The 9,594-nt window shown below is 50.0% G+C and overlaps 1 protein-coding gene across 1 annotated transcript; it reads left to right on the plus strand.

Annotated features, from left to right (window-relative positions):
* The first annotated feature begins 2,209 nt into the window (after nt 1-2,209).
* LOC108864068 (uncharacterized) lies at nt 2,210-4,828 on the plus strand. The gene has a single exon (XM_018638989.1). The coding sequence runs from the start codon at nt 2,210-2,212 to the stop codon at nt 4,826-4,828; it is 2,619 nt and encodes an 872-aa protein (XP_018494505.1).
* Nucleotides 4,829-9,594: the final 4,766 nt, after the last annotated feature.

The following is a 9,594-nucleotide window of genomic DNA, read 5'->3' on the forward strand; positions in this document are numbered from 1 at the left end:
TCCCGGTCGCCGCTTCGCGGCGACTCGGTATCGCTAGACTCACTACACATGCGCTAGCTCCGAGTGCGCTGGCTCCGGGTGCGCTGGCTCCGGGTGCGCTTGCTTTGGGCGCGCGAGCTCTGGGTGCGCGTCCCGTTTCCCCGCTTTCCCGTTTCCCCGCTTTCCCGTTTCCCCGCTTTCCCGTTTCCCCGCTTTCCCGTTTCCCCGCTTTCCCGTCTCTCCACTTTCCCGTGTCCCCGCTTTCCCGTCTCTCCACTTCCCCGTGTCCCCGCTTTCCCGTACTCCCGCTTTTACTCCATATGTTCTCCGAAAAATCCATACCCTCCAAGGCTAGAGCAATTTTCAGCGAGATTCATTAGTAGAGAGACAGAGGCCAATGATGACGGCAACCCCCGATAGCCTTCTTAGGAGCTCCCGAGAATCCACCTTCTCATGGTGATCGGTCCAGCCGATAAGAAATCCTGAGAAGTCCCTTCCTTCCCTTGATGAAATCTTTGATTCTCGGTGGGGGGACCACTCAAATAATTTTTTTTATGGTGGGAGGACCAATCACATGAGAACGACGACCCTCATATGACCCTCCTGAAGCTCCCAAGAACCCATTTCTGAATTTTTGCGGCGATCGGCTCAGGCATTCGTGAATTTTGCGAATTTCCGATTTTTCAATTTTTTTCCGAGTTTTCGAATTTTCGCGGGTGGACCGCTCAAATAATTTTTTTAGGGTAGAAGGACTCATCGCACCCCCCTAATAATTTTTTTTTTAAGGTAGAAGGACTCATCGCATCGGACTCATCGCACCCCCCTATAACCACCGCTGGATCCCCCAGAACACGCTTCTAAATTCTCACGACGATCGGTTCAGCCGTTTTCGAGTCTATGGGGTACTCCGGACAGACAGACAGACAGACAGACAGACATACGTTTTTATTTATATAGATATCGCATATCAGCTGTTGCCGCCATGTTGAGTGGTTGTGCCAAGTGTCGGCTCCCGATAGATCTGGGAGTTTCCTGGGTTATATGTAGCCTAGGTTATGGAAATGTGGTTCATGGCACATGCCGTGGGCCAGAGGTGCCTGAAGCCTCAAAATTCGGACCCTGTGGCTGCTGTCGGGTCCTCGTGAGTACGAATGAGGGTTTGACCGAGCGTCTATGCAAACTTCAAGAGGAAAACCTGGAACAACGCGCTGCAGTTTTGAAACTTCAGGAGCTGGTTGATCGGCTTGTGAGGGAAAGTCTGCCGCCTGTTCACCCAGTCGACAGGCCCCCAATCGGCCGGCCTCACCCCATTCCCCCGAGCGCCTTAAACGTCGGAAGACGGAAAGTGCGGAAACACGAGAAGAAGAAACCGCGGCAAGATCACACACCGCCTTCCGGAGAAGGCAATGACGTCATCCCACCCTCCCAAGATGCACTGCCGAAGGGAGCCCAAGGAGGTGCTACAGGTGGAGATGAGGCTCAGTCATCCGAAAAGAAGACAGCTACCAAGAGAGACCGAGAAACTGCTGATATGTCCGACACTTTCGAACTATCTGTCGGTGAAGAGACCTCTATGGAAACTGATACCAATGTGGCCAAGGCCTCTAACGAAGCTAAGGAGATACTTTCGAATCACAAGGACGGTGCTGATAGAGAAGTTACCGAGGCCAAGAAGAAGCGGAAAAGACCACCGGTCAGGCTCTGCTCCGGGACGTCTGGAGCTAAGGATGACATTCTCGAGTTTGTGACTAGAGAACCTGTCTTCCACGCAATATACGTTGACGGAATGAGCTCGAAGACCACAGCTGGTCAGATGCTCAAGTGGTTCAAAGCCCGGAGAGTACAACCGTTCGCAGTGTGGAAACTGAAGAAGAAAGGCGCTGACTCAGGTTTCTGCATTGGATTGCGACCGGAGCATTTGAAAATCTGCTCCAATCCCGACTTCTACCCGCAAGAAATGAGATACCGGCGCTGGGTAGGACGCCCGCCGCCCCCAGCGACAGTTATACATCACATCGAAGACAAACCGTCTGGCGATGAGGAGAGACCGAAAGAATGACTACATCACAGGCCAAGGAAGAGTCACGGTGAATCTGCAGCCGTTATTCTTTGGAATTGCGAGGGATTGAAGGGCGCTCTTGGGCGTCTCGAATCTCCGTGCTATTTCCAGGGGAACGACATTGTTATTCTCACTGAGACCTTCCTCAGAGAGGAGTGTCCGCTGGACGGAATGTCGGCTTATAACTCCTTTGCAACTGTAAATCCTGGTGCTGGTAGACCATCAGGAGGTATCTCCATTTACATCCGGTATGGAGGACCGAAGATGAAAATTGTACACAGCGATGAGTGTAGCTTGTTGTTGAGTTGCAATAACTTCAGTATGGGTGCATTCTATTTGCAACCTAACTGTAGCATCGAAGAAGTACTGTCTATTGTTGGGGATAGGATGGCGAAGCTCGATTTCACGAAGTTGGTCATTGTTGGCGGTGACTTCAACTGCCGCATAGACTCTCCGTCGACGACCAATAGAGGGAGTATACTATTGGAATTCATGGAAAGCTTGGGTCTGCTTTGCCAAAACCGAGCAGAAGAACAAACGTACATCTGCTTCAATGGCGGAAGTACAAGAGATCTCGTTTTCACCAACGGCATCGCCAGAAACATCAAAGTTGAAGACCTCGAGGTGAGGAAACACCTACCGATGAAGCTCCGGATCCCACTCAAAGGATTCAAATCTCCGCCACAGATGAGAACCCTAAGCAGGAAGATTCGTAAAAGGAAGCTCGGAGCTGTGGGGCGCGCATCGGTCCCGATCTCCTCTGACAGCGATCTCAACGAGATCGAAGCCACCATCACCGCCAAAGTGATGAGTTGCTGCGACAGCCGGAAACAATGGAAGCGCACTGCTCAACGTTGGTTCAATTCAACTTGCTACCGCTCTCGCCGAGAAGTCCTCGCACTTCTACGCGAATCCAGATCCGACCCTGCGGCCAGGACAAGATACTGTCAGGCCAGAAGACAGTACCACTCAGTACCGATCTCAATGAAAAAGAATTTCGAGCTTGAGGAGGAGCGCAAACTCTTGCTCGAAGTGCAGCAGCGCCCATATCTGTACCTGAAGAGGAGAAGGAAAGGACTGGAACCGCTGCTTCAACCGGAAGAAGTGAAATGCCACTTCGATAGACTGCTTTGGAACGAAGACGCCTCTGATAGGCCCTCGGTTCTGAGTCAGCTACCGCTCACCGCCGAACAGCACATCATCAATCAACTCTTCACAGAAGTGGAGATTTCTCATGTGCTGTGCAGCCTCCCATCGAGGAAGAGTGCTGGACCCAGTGGTTGTTACTACGAGCATTGGCGTCAGACGGAGAAAGTGATCCTTCGGGATCTGCGGATCTTGTTCAACAAGATTCTTGACCAAGGCAGACTGCCTTCGACCTGGCACAGGGCTCGCCTGTCTCTTCTTTTTAAGGGCGGAGTCCACGACAATAGGTCGGATCTCAATCTCTATCGGGGCATCGCATCCGAAGAGACTTTGAAGAAAGTTTTCTGCAAGCTTCTGATATCCAGGATGGAACCACTTCTCGACGAGTCGCTCCCTTGCGAGCAGTTCGGCTTTCGCCGTGGGGTCGGGACGCTGGACGCGATTCACTACTTCCTTTCCGAGGTCGAGAGAACCGTATCGGCACATGGAAAGATTTATGCAGTCTTCATTGACTGCACCAAGGCTTTCGACAAAGCATCGAGGGCGTTGATGCTGCAGAGTTTCGCTGACGTTGGGGTCGGAGGCCAGGCTCTGAAGATTATCGACAGTTTTTTCGGTGAGGATCATCTTGAGATCCAGTTACAGCACGAGAAGGTCCATGTCTCGCAAAACGACGGGACTCCGCAGGGCAACCCGCTCAGTTGTCTCGCATTCATACTGTTGATTCGCAACCTTGTAGATTTCATAAGGTCAGAACCCAAAGCTTTCGTAGCTTTATACGCGGACGACATTGTGATTGCCCACCCCAACCTGAATGGGCTTCGCTCTGTACTACCGAGGATTTCTACCTTGCTACGTGCCCGAGGGCTGGAAATCAATCGAAATAAGACCAAGGTCGTCAAATTCGGACGCTCAGCTCGTCTGGGAAAAGACGATCACCTGAAACTCGAGGGACAGCCCCTGGAGTTCGTGAAAACCTTCAAGTACCTGGGAGTCCGCTTCCACTACTCTGTGAGCAACTTCCATGCTCACGTCGAAGAGCGAGTGTGTCAGGCCCTCACAGCGTCATACGATGACATCAAGAAACTAAACCGCCTGTCCCTGGATTCCGCCATCATTCTCTTCAAGATGAAACTGATGCCAGTCATCAGCTACGGACTAACGAGAATATGGAAATACTTGACCGTCAAAGATCTCAAGAAGTTAGAACAATGTTTCACGCTCTACATGAAACGGGCGCTGTGTCTCAACCGCGCGGCCCGCAGCCGTTACGTCTACGTCCTGAGTGGGGCACCACTCATGATTGACGTGATGAGGCAGAGAATTCGAGGCGACCAAACCGCTGCCTTCAGTTGTATGCTCCAAGAATGGAGTAAAAAGGTCAACGACGCTCTGACCGAAGTCAGTCGAGAAGACATCTTCAAGAAGCCCGAGCTGTGGGCAGGCTCTGGGCTGGATGATAGGCATAAGTTTACTAGGTATTTAGTTCACGGCTACCATCACAGGATCTGTACGAACAGTGAATTTCATGATGCTGATGAAAATGTTTGTACGTGTAGATATTGTGGCCTGCTATGTGGGAAATACCACGCCACCCGGTGTCTCGCTGGAAAAGTAAGCCTACACGGATTAAGTCGAATGTAAATATGGTTGATTTGTACAGGAAGCAGCATCCTGAATCCTTGTACCATGCTCATTAAGAAGCGCAATAAATCTATATATATATAGATATCGCATCCATCTTCAGGAATCATGTCGACGCTGCAAAACTTCTGTGAAGGCAAGTATCCCGCGCCACAACCTCTTGCTCCCGGGAAGAAGTTTCTCGGTCGCCGCTTCGAGTTGCCTCCGAGAGTCCTCCGTCGCCGAACTTTCAAAAATCCGGACTGAGAAGAAGCGGGCCGGATTATGCTAAATCTATTCAGCGGGAAAAAAGTTCATCGAAGCTTGGCTGATCTGAAGAACGTTTCCCAGCGCCACGCGATGATACCTTCGATATCAACGATCCCTGTCATCATTTCTAAATTGGCTGCCGGGAAAACATTTATTTACCATGAATGCGAAGTTCAAAAGTCGCCGCACATCGGTGAATATTTGATGATTACCGTATTTCTTCTAATACACGGGCATGCCCGTCTATTCTTCAATCCCCCCGGGGGTGCCCGTTCACTTGAAGGTACCCGTTTATTTTTCAATCTTGCTGGATGCCACCGAGTCCGAAAGGAAGACAGCACCCTCGATTCGTCCTTCCATTCATATCCATATATACATACGTTCATGAACTACTCTTAAATTATTCGTCGTTATCATCCTCGGAGCGAACTTCAAGGCTATCATCTACCTCAGTTTCGCAGAGCGTTGCGCAAGGATACTCATCTCGAGCGACAATAAGTCGAGAAAAGCCGGACGGGGTGGCTCCATCGGGTCGAAAGCACAGAATTTTGTAATCCTCGGAGCCATCCAACGCCACTGTGATTCCGCAGTTTTTGAATGACTTTGCGATCAGATCCTCTGGCAGTGCTTTCCACGAACCGGCAATCCATTTGAGATACGCATCCATCGGTGGAGCTGCTGAATTGCCGCCCTTAGTCAAGGGTTTCTCACCGTTTGCCATCCAGTCCTCATACGATTGGCGAATCCTAGCTTTGAAAGGTGCGTTCCAACTTACATCGGGCGCCTGCACGAACTTCGTGCAGCCTCCTGGGACGACTGCGGTATCGGTCTGGAGCTTCCTTAGAACTTCTTTTGTTTGAGTGCTAGTATGACATCGAAAACTATCCCAAACAAGAAGTCTCTTGCCTGATAGAGAGCTCCCGAAGATTCTCCGGAGGTAAGTTTCAGTCGTTTGATCATTCATCCACGTCGTTCCTTCCCAGCAGAGCTCCAGACTACTCCCGAATTCAGCGATGATTTTCGGAACTGGGCGCTTTCTGTTCAAGATTACGAATGACTTGCTCTTAATTCCGTCTGATCGCGCAGTCAGCATGACCGTTATGCGAGCTTTATTGTGACCGGTTGACATGACAGGTACATCTTTGGCTCCCTTTTCTGCAACTGTACAACTATTAGATGCATCCAGGAAAACAGCGGTCTCGTCCTCGGCGTATATGTGGCTGTAACTACACGCTCGCCGAAGTTCTGCCAAGAACAAGACAAACTTGATCAAAACATTCTCGTATTCTGACGGTGGTTTCTGGCATACGGTCGTCGGTCGCCGATTCGCCAATCGATGACGCTTCATGAATTTATCGAGCCAGCCTCCGCTAGCATCGGAACCTAGCGTCGAAATTTTGCTGGCATACTGACGAATCATTGACCGTGTGACTCTGAGCTGCTTACGACGTTGATCTCGGATAAAATCTTAGACTAAAGCGTCTGTTTCCTGGTCCTAGAGTGGCCTTCCAGCACCAGCCAGTCTCTTTCCTTCACCATTATTTTTCTTCTTGAGATCCAGTTCCTGTTAAGTCCATTGCTGAACCCGACTGCGGGTGACACCGAAGTTTCCAGAGGCTTTTTTCTTGGACTTTTCTTCGGCGAACTTCACCACTTGTAACTTGAAAGATAAGCTGTAGCTTTTCTGCCTCGGCTTGGTTGTGGGGGTCATCGTGTGAGATTTCATTCCGAATCCTTGGAAAGTCTTCGGGATTGACACAGATCTACTCCAAACACGATTCCGCGCAAGTCCTGCATGCGATTCCAAGGTTCCGTCCGATAGAGCTCTCCCGTCGTTTAATCGATTCCGCGCGCTGTCTCCCTCTCAGTCTCACATCAGGTTAGGGGTACCCCTTTATTAGAAGGTGCCCCTTAATTTTTCAGTCAGCCCGGGGGGTGCCCGTTTATTAGAAGGTGCCCGTTTATTAGAAGGTGCCCGTCTATTAGAAGAAATGCAGTATATCCGTCATGCAAGCACCGAATCGCCGCCCTCAACCCTCAACGCGCGGACTTCGATTCCCATCTGAATCGCATGATAGGAAATTGTGGAGCCTGCTGTGTTTGTCGCAACACGAAGGATTAAACTTAAAAGATTGATTCATTGATTTATTAACCATCCCTGGTGTTACAAGATTTGGATTGTATCCAGGAGGCCCCATGCGCGGGGGCGGGTCTTCTCAGCTGGTTATAGGTTGGTGGATCCGACGTTTGCAGGGGACGTATCTCTTCGTCTCCCGCTCCAATCTCTCTAGACTTCTTTTGGTTCGCTCTACAATTTCTCGTGTTGAGTCTTCGTGTAGGCCTAGTCTTTTGCGGATCTCTGCCTCAGAGCTATTCTCTTCGTCGCACTCCATGATGACGTGTTCCAGGGTTTCATTGTGGCAGTCGCATAGCTCACACTTTTCACTTTTCACTTCATCTATTTCTTCGAACCTGGCCCTGAAGGACTTTGTTTTGAGGGAACCGGCACGGGCACCTGCCAGGAGGGTACTCCCTCGTGTGTTGTCATAAACATGATCAATTGTGCCCATGTTCATTTTGTGTTGCCTGTATCTTTTCAGGCTCGGTTTTGTTCCCATGCCCTCCCTCCATTCCTCGTCAGTGAATGTTCTGATGCAGTCGCTTACATCGTTGCGGAAGGCTTTCCTTTGACGATCCTCAGATTCCACATGTTGCGATTCATCGAACTCGAAGGCCCAGCCTTATATACTCAGCTCGAAGCTCGAAGAATTGGAGTATACGATATTCCTAGCCGAAACTGTGCAAATCGATCGAGACAGAATCCATGTCATCATATCATGTGTCATGTGTCTTCTCCACGCGCCAATGTAGTAAAAGATCGGGAACCTCCCAAACATTCAATATTCATTTCTCAAATGTTTCCAGTACTAAGACCCCGTTCCATTTTGCGGAGCAACGTCACATCCAGAAATTCCACGCTTCATGAATTATAATTGCGAGAAACAGCATGTGAGAATACAGACATGTTGTCCGGCACGCAGGCAGATCACGGCTCACGGTAATAGTCGAAAGGGCAGAACTTAGTCCTCCAAAGTATCGCTCTCGTCGAAACTCTCCGCATCGATCTCATCGCCCGAATCGGAATCGAATACGTCCACTACTTCGCGACTGAAGGCTCTGTCAAAACCATTGACGATACTCTCGATCGGAACGGCCTCGAAAGCGTCCCTGACACGGGTAGCGATCCCAGCATAGCTCAAGCGTTCCCGACGACCACTCTCGGTGTAGGAGGCGCTCTCCTCCTTTGACATCCAGTCCTCCGAAAGTCTCCTCAAGTTGTCTTTAAAGACTTTGTTTACGCTCAGATCGAGCGGCTGGTTCCCTTAGTCCTCCTGGTATTATCCCAACCTTGGCATGATTCCGCAGCTCATTTTTACTCCATCCGCAAGGGGGCAGCAAGCCGAATCCATGATGAGTAGAGACCGTGACTTCATGCACTAAAAAAAACGGAAATATGCATGCAAATATGCCCTTAAAACAGCCGATAAATGCACGATAGAAAGCAGGACATGCATTTGAAAAACTAATAATGAGGAGGCTCACACGTTAATAATTACCATCCGATCGGATATATTTACACGAGTCAGCTCGATTAGAAGCCATTCGCTCAATCTGAACTATGGATTGCAGTATACGACGAGATGCATCTTTAAGTTTTTGAAAGTCATATTGTGACGACGGGCACTCAGTACGTATTTAAGACTAGAGAAGCTCCGTTCGACGTCGACAGACGTGATGGGCGCATACTTTGTCAAATACCTCGTAATAATCGTGATGTTCATATCAGTCCCCCGGCGATCGGGAAAAAGCGAGTTTTCCAATAATTTAAAAGTACGCGGGATAAGAGAGCGAACCTCTCTGTTCATAACATGCAGACGAGAATAAAGTGTGTTCAGTGTATGACGTCAAGTCGAAATGCCGGTGTCTTGAAGATCTAGCGTTTTGTCAGTGAAAACATAGGGAATCCCAGCCCGAAGGCAAGCAGCCAACCCCGATCCGAACTATACTTCACACTGGTGCCGTGCCAGGATCATAAAGGCATTGCTTTCGCCGGAGAGTATTCCGCTCCGTGTTCAAGCGCCGGGTGACGATGACGAAGCCCTCTGCAATACCGAAACCGTCGAAGCCCATGACTCCGGCGGTGATCAGATCCCTCCGCACGAAATGCAGAAATCGGGTTTCTGCGATGATTGACCAAGTCAATGCAGTCAGAGCAGAGCACCCGATTGAAGCCAAGCAGGAGGAGCTCGAACCGATCCTCATCCAGCTCAAAGAGGCCTTCGAGAAGATCGAGGCTTATGACCAACTCATCTTCGCCCATGACGAGATCGAGGAGGAACAGCGACTGAGAGATATCGACGAAGTTGAGGACTTGAATCAGCCAGCGCGCCAAGTAATAGCCGAGCTCACTGCGGCTTTGAGCCGAAACAGATCTCCATCTGCACATTCAACCCCAA

The sequence above is a fragment of the Galendromus occidentalis genome, unplaced genomic scaffold, assembly GCF_000255335.2.
Source record: "Galendromus occidentalis unplaced genomic scaffold, Mocc_1.1 scf7180000077232, whole genome shotgun sequence".
Taxonomy (NCBI): domain Eukaryota; kingdom Metazoa; phylum Arthropoda; class Arachnida; order Mesostigmata; family Phytoseiidae; genus Galendromus; species Galendromus occidentalis.